The 12,663-nt window shown below is 44.2% G+C and overlaps 1 protein-coding gene across 1 annotated transcript in view; it reads left to right on the plus strand.

Annotated features, from left to right (window-relative positions):
* Nucleotides 1–12,663, plus strand: part of BCAR1 (BCAR1 scaffold protein, Cas family member) — a 134,219-nt gene that overhangs the window by 50,210 nt on the left and 71,346 nt on the right. Inside the window, exon 2 of the mRNA XM_088458349.1 lies at nucleotides 705–1,433. Within this exon, the coding sequence (XP_088314475.1) occupies nucleotides 705–1,433 (729 nt within the window). The remainder of the gene's footprint in view (nucleotides 1–704; nucleotides 1,434–12,663) is intronic.

A 12,663-nucleotide genomic window follows, 5' to 3' on the forward strand; every position in this document is an offset into this window, starting at 1 on the left:
CACAGGAACAAACGGCACATCGTCTAGTAGTGTACCCGGCACTAGTATTACGTAGGCTAGTAGAGAGTTTACTTGTCAGCTCTTGTTGTGATTGGTCTCTGTGTCACCTGTCTATGTGAGCATCATTGGCAGACAGAACTGTGATTGGTGCGTGGAATGTGGTGGTTTGTTCACTGGTGTCTCTTATGGTTGTTGGGAAGATTTCCCCTCCGCCCCAGCAAACTGAGAGATTAGCACTAGTAGCTTTGAACTTGACTGGGCACTATGACCTCTGAGTCTCTGCTGCAGGATGTCTCACATTCCTCTATGAGATCAGCAGACTATTAATATTTCACACGTTATATTCCCATTGTAAGCTTTGAATCCATTTCAAGTATTTATTTTGCCAACATATTCATTCATGCTCAACACGTGTGTGTGTGTATGTATATATATATATATATATATATATATATATATATGTGTAGCTATAGAGATATAGTAAAAAATATTACTAGTTTACAATTTTTTACTAACAATTGATGCCCCATAATTATAATAATAACACTTGAATTGTAATTTGGTACCGATATACAGGCCTAGCGTAGCATAGGTTGATGGGGAGCTTGTGTGACCTACACGGACGTCCATAACAAGTTCTCATTTTGTTTTCCCCAATGCTTTTATATTATTCATTGATTTTCCTCTCTCTGTGTATCCTGCAGAATGTACTGGCCAAAGCTCTGTACGACAATGTGGCAGAGTCTCCGGACGAGTTGTCCTTTCGAAAGGGGGATATCATGACGGTGCTGGAATGTAACACTCAAGGTCTAGAAGGCTGGTGGCTCTGCTCTCTACATGGGAGGCAGGGGATTGTCCCCGGAAACCGGCTGAAGATTCTGGTGGGAATGTATGACAAGAAACAAGGAGGCGGTAATGACCAGGTCCAACAGAAACCTCAGCAACAGTCCCAACAGCAGCCACCCCAAACTCCATTGCCTTATAACAACCAAGGTGTCTACAATGTCCTCTCCACCAATCAGTACCCGGCTGTGCATCCTTCCTTCCAGAACCACAGTGCAGACAATGTTTACTTGGTCCCGGCCCCACCTAAAGGACAACAGTCACTTTACCAGAGCCCTCAGGGTCCACAGCACCCAAGTCAAACAACCCCTTCTAAACAATCTACCTTGTACCAAAACCAGTTCAAAAGTCAAGTTCAAGACATATATCAGGTTCCCCCATCCATGAATCAACCACAAGAGGTCTACCAGGTCCCAGTAGGCTCCATCAGCCCTCCTCAGTCTCAGGATGTTTATCAGGTTCCACCTTCTGCTGGAACAGGGCAGGACATCTATCAGGTCCCACCATCAATGACCCCATCACAAGACATCTACCAAGTGCCACCATCCATGGACATGCGAGGAGGAGAGCTCAGGAAACCACCAGGAAAGGTACAGTTCCCCTCGTTTTGCATTTCATTCAATACCGTTCAAATGAAGTGGCTTAAAGACATTATCTGTAATCCTAAAATTGCCAGTCACATGACATTGCCTAAATTACAATGGTCTGCAGTTATTAGGGAACACAACACTGAAATCAGGTTTTCTTGAAAGAAAATAGCACCTAATACATGGCTAGCGCTTTCGCTGCGTACACCAGCACGCCACGGGGTCTATCTGTGCCTCTAAAGGGATTAATTTACCCCTAAATGTTTTGTCAGGCTAATGAGCAGTAAAGATTAGGCTTGTTGTACATGGCGCAACTGAATGATATCCATTAGCTATTGATCTATCAGACATGAGCTTTGATAAGCTGCTGCCTGGAGGGGAGTACTGCAGATTTGCTGGAAATGTAAATCCACCATTAAGGTGGGTCACGTGGGGTGACTAATACGGATATGTCAGTACTGTGTCTGTTTGGGAGCTGCGTTTAATCATTCAATTTTAAAATTGAACTACTTTGTTAAAGGTATTATACTCTATCACGTAAGAGATGCAGACTTACTACTTTTACTGCACATTGTTTTTCTAAATACAAATACAGTATTAGTACCTGTAATTACAAACCATTGCTGGACAGGGGACTAATTCATTTTCTTCTAATTTAATTTTTTGTAATTTTTTTTTATTCTAAATGTATTATCTCACCCCCTTTATTTTCATCCGTTTTTGACCCCACCTGTTACCTGCTTTCTTTTTAGGAACTACTTAAACTCAGGGCCTGATTCAGAGCCGGACGCTATTTGCGCTCGCTCGTTCAGAAAAAGGGGCCGGCCATTTAAATTGAGCGCTCGCTCTTTGCGGTCTGTTGACGCCTCTATGTCTGAGCGAGCGAGCGAACGAAACATGCGCTCGCTATTTTGTAAAGACGCCTCCTGGTCGCTCGCATCCTACGTCATCTCCGCTATTTATTAGATTAATCGAGTACATCGAAAGGCGTCTGAACTGCTCGCAGTGCTTGTGGTTGGATTTTCCTACCGCAATCATGCGAACAGTTCAGGCTAAGAGACAACCAAGTGATGTGGTCGATGACGCTGCTTTGTTAATTATGCACACCCTTAAAACGCCCATTTTGACCGTTTGGCACGCCTGCGTTTGGATCTCCACTCCCCGTTTTCAAGCACCTTCTCCTGTTACCACCCACAAACGCCTCATTCTGTCACTCAAATTAGCAGGCACTCGCTATTTTGCGAACACACGATTTCCGACCGCAATGACTGGTTGGCGCATGCGCATTCCGACCCATACGCATGCGCAGATGTGCGAACATCGCTCGGAGTGAACGAGCGGCCGCTTATGAGCGGCTCTGAATCAGGCCCTCAGTTCCTACCACAGTACAGACACAGCCTCACTGATCCTTTGTGAATCGATAGGCTACATCAGGGGTTCCCAACCACGGTCCTCAAGGCACACTAACAGTCAAGGTTTAAGGATAGCCATACTTGAGCACAGGTGTCTTAATTAGTACCTCAGTTATTTAGATTTAACCATCTGTGCTCAAGCATGTCTATAACTAAAACCTGGACTGTTAGTGTGCCTTGAGGACCGAGGTTGGGAAATACTGGGCTACGTGGTCATGAATATTCGCCCAACTCATTAAAAGACTGTTTCCATGATGTGTAGGGACAGGGCAGGGCCGGATTAAGTGTGGGCTAGGGTCATGTGGGCTATGGTCACATGGGCTAGGGCCTATTTTGAGAAGCAAAGGAGCTGTGACCAGTGCTGTGTGGGTGTGGCCAGTGTCATGTGGGTGTGGCCAGGGCCATGTGGGCGTGTAAATCCCCTAGACTACCAGCCCCAATGTTGCAGAAAAGTTGTTTGATTTTGGCTGGAATGTACTAATGGCGGAAATGCAGTAAAACCCCCGAAAATTATGTTTTGGGGGACTTACTGCATTCCGCAAATGTACTAAGCACAGGAATGCCATGCTTTCCGGTGCTTTGTCCCGATGGGTAAAGCCACCTTCATGGATGGCATTACCCAATAGAAGCCTATGGGCTTCTTATCGGGACGCTCTCCCATCACCCCCTGAGGCCTGCGTCCTTCTGCACATGCGCAGAAGGGCGCCAGAGGGACTACTTGGTGTTGAACCCAGAAGTCACTCTGTCTGGGGCCATCGCAAAGGACATCGCTTATCGGGAGAGCTGTCCTTTGCGATATTCTTGGAACATACTGCGGTAATGAACCGCGGTATGTACCCGAAGTCAGGGGGGTTGTACCGCATCACTGATGTGATGCTTAGTACATCCCGCCCTTTGTGAAAAAAAAAATAGAAATACAATTTTAGTACTTCTGATTTAAGGATGATCATCCTCTTACCATCGTGATGATAGGCCTATTTTTATGTGGAGGCCTGGAGCTGTGGTCCCATCCGCCCCATTGTTAATCTGGACCTGGAATGGGTGAACGTTAATACGTGGATTGATGTTGTGCCATGAGCACAGATTGTGTGTGACATCGGGCAGAGATCCCGGCTTCCTCCTCAGTGTAGCCAGCAACTGTGGAGGAGGAATAGCAATGCTGAAACTGGATAAAAGGTCTATGTACTAAGCCTTGGGGAGTGATGGATGGAGATAAAGTACCAACCAATCAGCTCCTAGCTGTCATTTTTCAAACACAGCCTGTAGAGTGACAGGAGCTGATTGGTTGGTACTTTATCTCCGATCACTTTATCTCTCTCCATAGCTTAATAGAACCCAAAGCATCTCTCCTTCACTTACCATACCCTGCATACTGCACGCTTGACATTGTTTGTGAACTAGACAAGGACAAGTGACAGCTGCAGCTTGCTTCTCTGCTCTTATGCCTATAAATCCTGCCGACATACAGTATAACCCCGTAGCCTCAATTATCATATTATTATTATTATAATAATTATAATAATAATAATAATAATAATTCTACTACTACTACTACTACTAATAATAATAATAATAATTCTACTACTTATAATAATAATTCTACTACTTATAATAATAATAGATTTGCTCATGACAAATAAGCATTTGTGCTTTTGTAGCAACTAGTTTAACAAACCCAAGCATGGTCATAAACATAATCCTGTGCAAACCTGCAAGTTTCCTTCCCATATGATTCAGTGTACAAGGAAAATTTATTGTTTTATGGCAAGTTTATTATTAAATACAGAATCCTTATTTCTGATGGTCCTCAGCGGTACGTAGTACTGGCACCTTTTGTTTGGTATACGTTTTAATTAGTTTAATTCCAGAAATGGAAAGAAATCAGTGAAGTCATTTTAATAATGAAGAATGAAAACATCTGAGGACTTGTCCAGGGTATAAAAGATACTTTAAATCTTATATCGGGTTGGGTACAGGATGCCTGCGCTCGGGATCCCGGCGGTCAGAATCCCGACACCAGCATCCCGACAGGGTTAGGATACCGGGACCTGTCAGTCGGTATCCTAACCCGACCCCTCTCCCTACCCCTAACCCCCTCTCCCTACCCCTTCCTGGTGCCTAAACCTAATCTCCCTCCTAGTGCCAAAACCTAACCTCCCCCTCCCCGCACCCTAACCCTCCCCCCTTAGTGCCTATCCCTAACCCTCCCCCTAGTGCCTAACTCCTAACGCTAATCCTCCCCCTAACCCCGCTACTTACCTTCGGGATGCCGGCGCCGGGATTCTGACAGGTGTCGGGATTCTAGCGCTGGCATTCTGAGCGCCGGAATCCCTGCGGTCGGTATTATGACCACATCCCCTTGTATCAACGTTAATGTGAGTATTGGCACCTTGATAAAAAGCACAGATTAATTCGGCTGCAGGTATATGTTTCCGATCAAGTCTAGTATTTAGTTGTGTCTCAAAGCCTTGACCGGGTCTACCGTTATCTCCTCCATGTCACTGCCACTCTCCTTGTGACATTATACACCATGACACTGCCATTCTCCTGGCGACATTATACATCATGACACTGCCACTCTCCTGGTGACATTATACACCATGGAGCTGCCACTCTCCTGGTGACATTATTCCTGTCACTGCAATGCTGCACACTGTTTTCATGTAAACATCAGCATTGCCAAAATGGCTTATTCACCATCCAGGTGTTACTCATCTGTTATTATTACAGTCCTAGATTTGTATACCACCAACACAGTGGAAGTTCTATTTTATAAACAACTCACAGGTATGATTGATTTAGTCTCTTCATACCTCGTGTTGTTTTGCTAACGATTCGGGATCGGCAGTATTTTGGGGCACATACTTGCTCTGATTTGAGACTAATTTGGTGTAAGACGGCATAATGGGATATCAATATGTACAAGCACCATTGGTAGAGGCAGACATTTAATGGTCTGAGACAATTCTCATGCGATCAGTTTGCTAGAAAATAGTAACGTGACGGAGAACGCCTTCTCAAAACAGCCGTCTCCGCCGAATTAGGGGATAGTTTCTCTAAGATCCCAGACAGAACGTATGTAAATCGCAGGGTGATATTAATGGAGCTGAGAAGAGAAGGAATTTGGGGACACATAAAACATTCTATTATAAAATTTAAAAAAATGCAGAATTATAAAAAAAAACAAAATAAACAAACTTGAGGTACCCGTTCTTATAGCAACTGTGTAAGCGTATAATCTAATATAGTATTTTCAAAATATAATTATATGAAAAATAGTGTAGAAGTCACCAGTTCCTAATGAATTTAAAGGTTGTATCCACAAATCACAAGAAAGGGGGGAGACGTACTAAGCCTTGTAGAGTTATAAAGTGGAGTGTGATAAAGTACCAACCAGTCAGCTCCTAACTGTCACATTAGAGTGTTTGAAAAATGACAGTTAGGAGCTGATTGGTTGGCACATTACCACTCTCCACTTTATCACTCTACAAGACTTCGGCATGTGTCTTCAGTCACTGTGTGCAGGCACAATACCCTTTAGTGTTTTGTTTTTTTAAATATATTTTAAGGCTACAGAAAGGTTATTACAGATGTATCCACATACATCTATCCTCCGTGCGCTACAAGTCGTGAGTGTGAGTGCTCTGTGACTCGGTAGCGCAGAGCATCTTTTCGTGCAACTTTTTACCTTCAAATGCGTCTTCTTCGCACAGTGATGTGAATAGGAGGCACAAGCAGCTTCTGCTGATTAAAATGATATGCGGCATGCCTATGTTCTGTGTGCAAGTGCGGGTGTATCTGCATGTGAAATGCTACGTCACAGTGCCAGAGGCTGTGCCACTGTAACGTAGCATTTAGTTTGCAGACACGCAATGTTTAATCAATAGAAGCTGCTTGTGCGTCCAATTTGCATCGCTGTGCGAATAAGACGCATTGTTAGGAGAAAAGATGCTGGGCGCTACTGAGTCACGCCACGGAGCCACTAGAAGAGCTGTTCATCGCGCAAGGAGGCTAGATCTATGTGGACACATCTGTAGGTTTTCCATCTTCAATATATTTAATACATTCGGCTTTATAAGATATACAGAGAAATGGACAGTTACATGTATTGAAAAATATTTGAAGAAACGATAAGTATTGTTCACATAGGGGGAGATGTAAGAAGAGGTGGTATAAAATATGCTATGACCAGCGCTATTTGTCACTTACATGGATCTTCAGTATGTGTAAAAGCAGATAACGTGGAGGAAATCATTTTTCTCTATGGCAGGTCTGGCCAACCTTTTGGAAGCTGTGAAACTACACATCCCAGCATGCCCTGCAACAGTTTTAACATTCCCTAATAGCAAAACTCTGGCAGGGCATGCTGGGACTTGTAGTTTCACAACAGCTGAAGAACCACAGGCTGGCCAGGCCTGGTCTACGGTATCTGCAAACATCTAACTATTTCGCCGTTGCCGTACTATTGTATGGCAATGGAAAACCATAGCTGCCGTTATTGTGTACTGACCTGCAGCGGCTTCTGTGGGAGTCCAGGTGTGCACGAGATCTTGCGATGTTTGTGAGATCTTGCGCATGTGCAGTGGGGCTGGAAAAGAGCACTAGGCCGATGCACTGCAGGACTTTCAGGGACTGCCATTTTGGTGCTATAGTGCCACTAGAGTACATCTGCCACATACTCTCTTAAAACACGCTACTTATGGGTATATTTACTAAAGTGAGGGTTTTTAGAAGTGGAGATGTTGCCCATAGCAACCAAATTACAGCTATTATCTTCTAGAAGGTGCTAGATAAATGTTAAGTAGAATCTGATTGGTTGCTATGGGCAACATCTCCACTTCTATAAACCTGCTCTTCAGTAAATATACCCCTTAGGGTGAATTTGAGGGAAACGGGAAGAAGAAATGGAAAAATTATTGGGTCTCTTTTTCTAGTCAGGAAAGAGGGCGTGGGTAGTGCAATAAGTTGAGAAAGACAGTGGTTGCCACATTTAGGAATACTATAGCTTTATATCGGCCTTTAGAGTTTTGGGGTAGATTTAGATTTAATAAAGCTTTTATAGACAAAAAGTTGAGGTTTTGCCCATAGCAACCAGTCAGGAACTACTGTAGTTATCCTTTTCTAGAGTGTACTAGATTAAAGTTAGCTATCATCTGATTGGTTGCTATGGTTATCACCTCAACTTTTTAGATGCTGTAGTAAATCTATATATACACATCTTATTTAGTTAGAAAAGTGGATATCCCATCTGGTGGCCATATAAAGTTTGGCTGCAAAACAAAAATGTTATGTCAGCTTGTTAGCTGGAGGTACAAAGGAATATATTCTACCACAAATAAAGTCTTAAACTACACAGGAATTAAACTAGAACGATGTACTATAATCAGATAAATTCCCATAAGAAACTCTAAGGACCATACAGGAAATTCCCACATTTCCAAAGAGTGCCATCTTGAATGTATTTGCATGATGAAAACTGTATGTATCAGCTATGTCTGACAAAGTAACACTCGGCAACCCCCTTTACCCTCACTTTACCCTCAACACTCGCCTAAATTACCTTTTGAAGGTCATTTGGTCAGGTTACCCGGCTCCAACCCGGGACACTGAGCACAGGTCGGAACCTGGTTTTACCTCTATAACACCGGCAGTGTTCGTTTTTGTATGCTTTAATAAAATATTTTTATGAAATTACTGTTTACAGAAAAAAAAAATGTGCGCTGGTGCCTTTGAGTACAAGTTGCAAAAAAAAGCGCTGCAAATAGTCTGATCAGTTGGTGGCACAGTGGTCAGTATTGCTGCCCTCGAGGTGCTGTGATCATGGGTTACATATCACCGAGGGTCCTTTATGTGTGAAGTTTGTATGGTCTTCAGATGTTTGTGTGATTCCCTCTTGGTGCTTTTGTTCTCTCCCACATTTCAAATGGACCTTAGTATGTATGAGCGGCAGGGAATTAAGGGGTCTATGTACCAACCAATCAGCTCCTAACTGTCACTTTTCAAACACAGCCATGGAGAGCGATAAAGTGGATGGAGATAAAGTACCTAACCAATCAGCTCCTAACTTTAATTTTACAGGCTGTGTTTTAAAAATAACAGTTAGGAGCGTGATTGGTTGGTACTTTACCTCCATCCACTTTATCACCCTCCAACGCTTAGTACATAGACCACAGATGGTAAGATCTGATGGGACAGGGACAAGTGTGTTTCTATTTTTATAATTAGCTAATCTGTCTGAGTAGCCCAAGTGCAATGAGAGCTGGAGGAAGCCCCCCTCTATCACAGCTCTCACTGACTGCCTGACGCCCGGTCACAGCATCTCTTCACCACCAGTGCTCCTCCCCCCTTCTATCACAGCTCTCACTGACTGTCTGACGCCCGGTCACAGCATCTCTTCACCACAAGTGCTCCTTCCCCCTTCTATCACAGCTCTCACTGACTGCCTGACGCCCGGTCACATAATCTCTTCACCACCAGTGCTCCTCCCCCCTTCTATCACAGCTCTCACTGACTGCCTGACGCCCGGTCACAGCATTTCTTCGCCACCAGTGCTCCTCCCCCTTCTATCACAGCTCTCACTGACTGCCTGACGCCCAGTCACAGCATCTCTTCACCACCAGTGCTCCTCCCCCCTTCTATCACAGCTCTCACTGACTGCCTGACACCCGGTCACAGCATCTAATCTCCACCACCATTATATGGCTGTAGAGGGCAGCAACACCCCCTTCTGCCAACAGATCTCAGTTGCTGTCTGATGCCCCCAGCACTGTGTTGATATAAAGGACAGCAGCACGTGACCCCTTCCCCCTGCAACGCCGGCCACAATAGCTAGCTGTCCAAACTACCAGCAATTAAAGATTCACTGACCAGCTGTAATAAGTTGTTTAAAGTAAATCATTCTCAGTCTTTTGTCCTTTTAAACAAAAAAAAAGCTTCTACTGTGCAAAAAAAATTCTATAAATATTCGTCAAACAAAACTAAAGAACTAAGTGAAAGCAGCTGGTCAGTCTGTAAGGTAATAATTTACTGTATAATTGCACAGGAGTGTGGGAGGGGCGCACAGAAATGAGTTTTTATTTGGAAAAGTTTTCCTGGAATCTGGTTTTGGACTTGTTTCAGTTTCTCTTCTTTGGTTTTAATGTTGTGTCCAAAATCTCTGCTTGTAATTACTGCAGTCTGCCGGGAGAACGCACAAAGCCGGGCCCGGAGAGCTGAGAAATACACGCGTGAGGTCTTACACACTGGGCTGCTCCGCCGTGTAGCTGTATGTGGTTTGGCATTGTGACTGTATGTGTCCTGACCTTCTTTCCATATGGCTATGTACCATTTATACCCCTTTTACACCAGAGCAAAAACCTGGGTTTTAGCTGGGTCTACCCGGGTCTCAGCTCAGAGTAAAGGGTCCCTGAAAAATAACCCGGGTCAAGTGACCCTGCAATCCAACCCAGTTAGCTACCAGGGTCAGACCCAGGATGGACCTGGGTAATGGTGCAGTGTAAACGGCGCAACCCGGGTTATCCGACCTGAGTCATGCAGAAAATTAGCTAATTGGTGGTTGTGGAGCAGTCACCTCCCACTTTTATGACCTCACAAGTTTAGCAGGGCAGACCCAGGTTCAGTGTGAACGGGGCTGACCTGAGATTAACCCAGATCGATGGTGCTGTGTAAACGGTGTCTGACCTGGGTTGGAACCATGTCTAAAAACCCAGGTCGTACCAGGGTTTTTGGTGGAAAAGAGGTATTACTGAGCTCCGCTTGCGAGCTGCCTGGTGGGGATCCCAGGTAAGAATATAACTGTGGGGCGCAGGGGTCTGTCTCTGTGATCTACAAGCTGCCTGGGGTTCTAATGTTACATTCATCCATAATCATTTATTAAAGGGCTCCAAACAGTGGCAAAGCAAGGAGGAACCAGTGATAGAGTGAGCAGCCGGATCAAGGCCCTTAGGGATCCCACCGCCACCCCAGTATGCTATCTGGTGCAGGCCTGCTATGCTCCTACCATGTCTTTGCAACCATGGAAACAGTCATAGAAGGCTTCCTAAATCAGGAGTGATGACTTTCCATCAAGAATTCAGAGCTAATGGCTACTAAACAGCCTTCAGTGTGGCTGGAGGGAACCAGATCAGGTTTTATACCAGGGCCCAGGGGCCTTTAGCTATGTATTTTGAGGAAATGATGGAAATGCTCCATAGTCTTTATGCTACGACATAAAGAGATTTATTGCTAGTCGGTATTGTTGGTCAGCAATAGGACGTCTTTTCACTTTGTTCTATATGAAGGGATTTCCTGCTGGAGATAACTCCAATATCACCGGTGAATATGAATATGTCTTAGGGGAACCTAGTAAGTCTTGAGGTGCTACAAATAGTGGCACGATTATTACCATTCTAGGAGGCTGAAACTGGGGCTTTAAATTCTACGTACAACGGGTCTATAGAGCAACAACTGACTCCCTTCTCTTGCATAGAACACTATATAATATTCTTAAACCACAGTGAAAAGTAATTTTTAGCACTATATTAATAAACAGCCGTAATGAAAATTACTGTCATTGCCGTTGTAGGTGCCATATTAATAAATAGGCCTCTATATGTAGAATGAAAGCATATTTAAATAACAAACCTGGCACTCCTTCCTTTTAATGGGATCCTTGGTAGTAATAAACTTGGTGAGTCTTTAAGCAGTAAAATATAAAGAGACATAAGACAAGTGTGTTTTTCGGTTTCAGGAGACAGCATGCAGCTGGCAGGCCACTAATTAAAAATTAACTTTAATTATAGCTCATTTCACATGCAACCCATGCAGATGGGAAACCCAGGGACTGGCAGATTCTGCGCCTTTGCTTTTTTTCTAGCTATTCGGAAAGAGAGGACTTATTATATTTATGTATATTTATGCAACTGAAATACTGAAGTGTAAATGAGCAGGCTTTTTTTGGGCATGCACGTAAAATCAATCTTTTACACTATTTTTCACGCTCCGTCATGCTGCAACTCTGCTTTTACTTAAGGGGGAGGGTGCATCAAAGTTTGTTTATTTCCAAACTGTGGGTCTGCTTCAGAGATGGTGGGTAATACTGCCGCGCTAACAGACGCTCTTGCAATAGAGGTTGCGGGAACATGCAAATGCTAATCTCAACCTTCCCTATTGTGCTAAATGGTGTGATGGAGTGTATGAGTGGTGAGACCCCCACTCCCAGGCTGTGTGGTCTCTGTATTTGTGATAGAGATTGAAAACACTCCAACATCGATGTAACATCGGTCAAACCATCGATAGTTGCAGTAGCCTAGGGTCTACTCTGGCTAATCTCCTCTAATCCAACTAAACATGGCCTCTGAAGCATTGTATTTGTGATTAGTAACGCAGCATCGCTCCAAGACACGCCCCTGACACTCCCAGACACGCCCAGGACACTCCCAGACACGCCCCGGACACTCACATAACACGCCTATATAACGGATTCTTTTTTGCCATCAGTTTAAGTCCTCCCAGTCTCCACCCTGAAACGCCCAGGGATCGCAAACAAACCCCTTCTCAAGTGTTAACGATGCCGTACGCAGTTGCGAACGGCATCGGTCACATTGGTCTTTGAGGCTTTTCGCGCATGCGCAGTAGCAAAATATCGCTCAATTGCGTAAATGTCGCCCCTGCGCCCCTCTCAGGCCCTGCGATTTATAATGCCTCTTTTTGTAGGTACATTCTAATATCTTAAAACCACACGTGAAGCCGCATCTTTTTCTAACCGACAGATCTCCAAACGCAATACCAGTTTGTGACCTTTGACCCAGATTAACAGTGTAATATATCAAGGGGCAGTTTTG

The sequence above is a fragment of the Taudactylus pleione genome, unplaced genomic scaffold (assembly GCF_031769625.1).
Source record: "Taudactylus pleione unplaced genomic scaffold, aTauple2 ptg000828l, whole genome shotgun sequence".
Taxonomy (NCBI): Eukaryota; Metazoa; Chordata; class Amphibia; order Anura; family Myobatrachidae; genus Taudactylus; species Taudactylus pleione.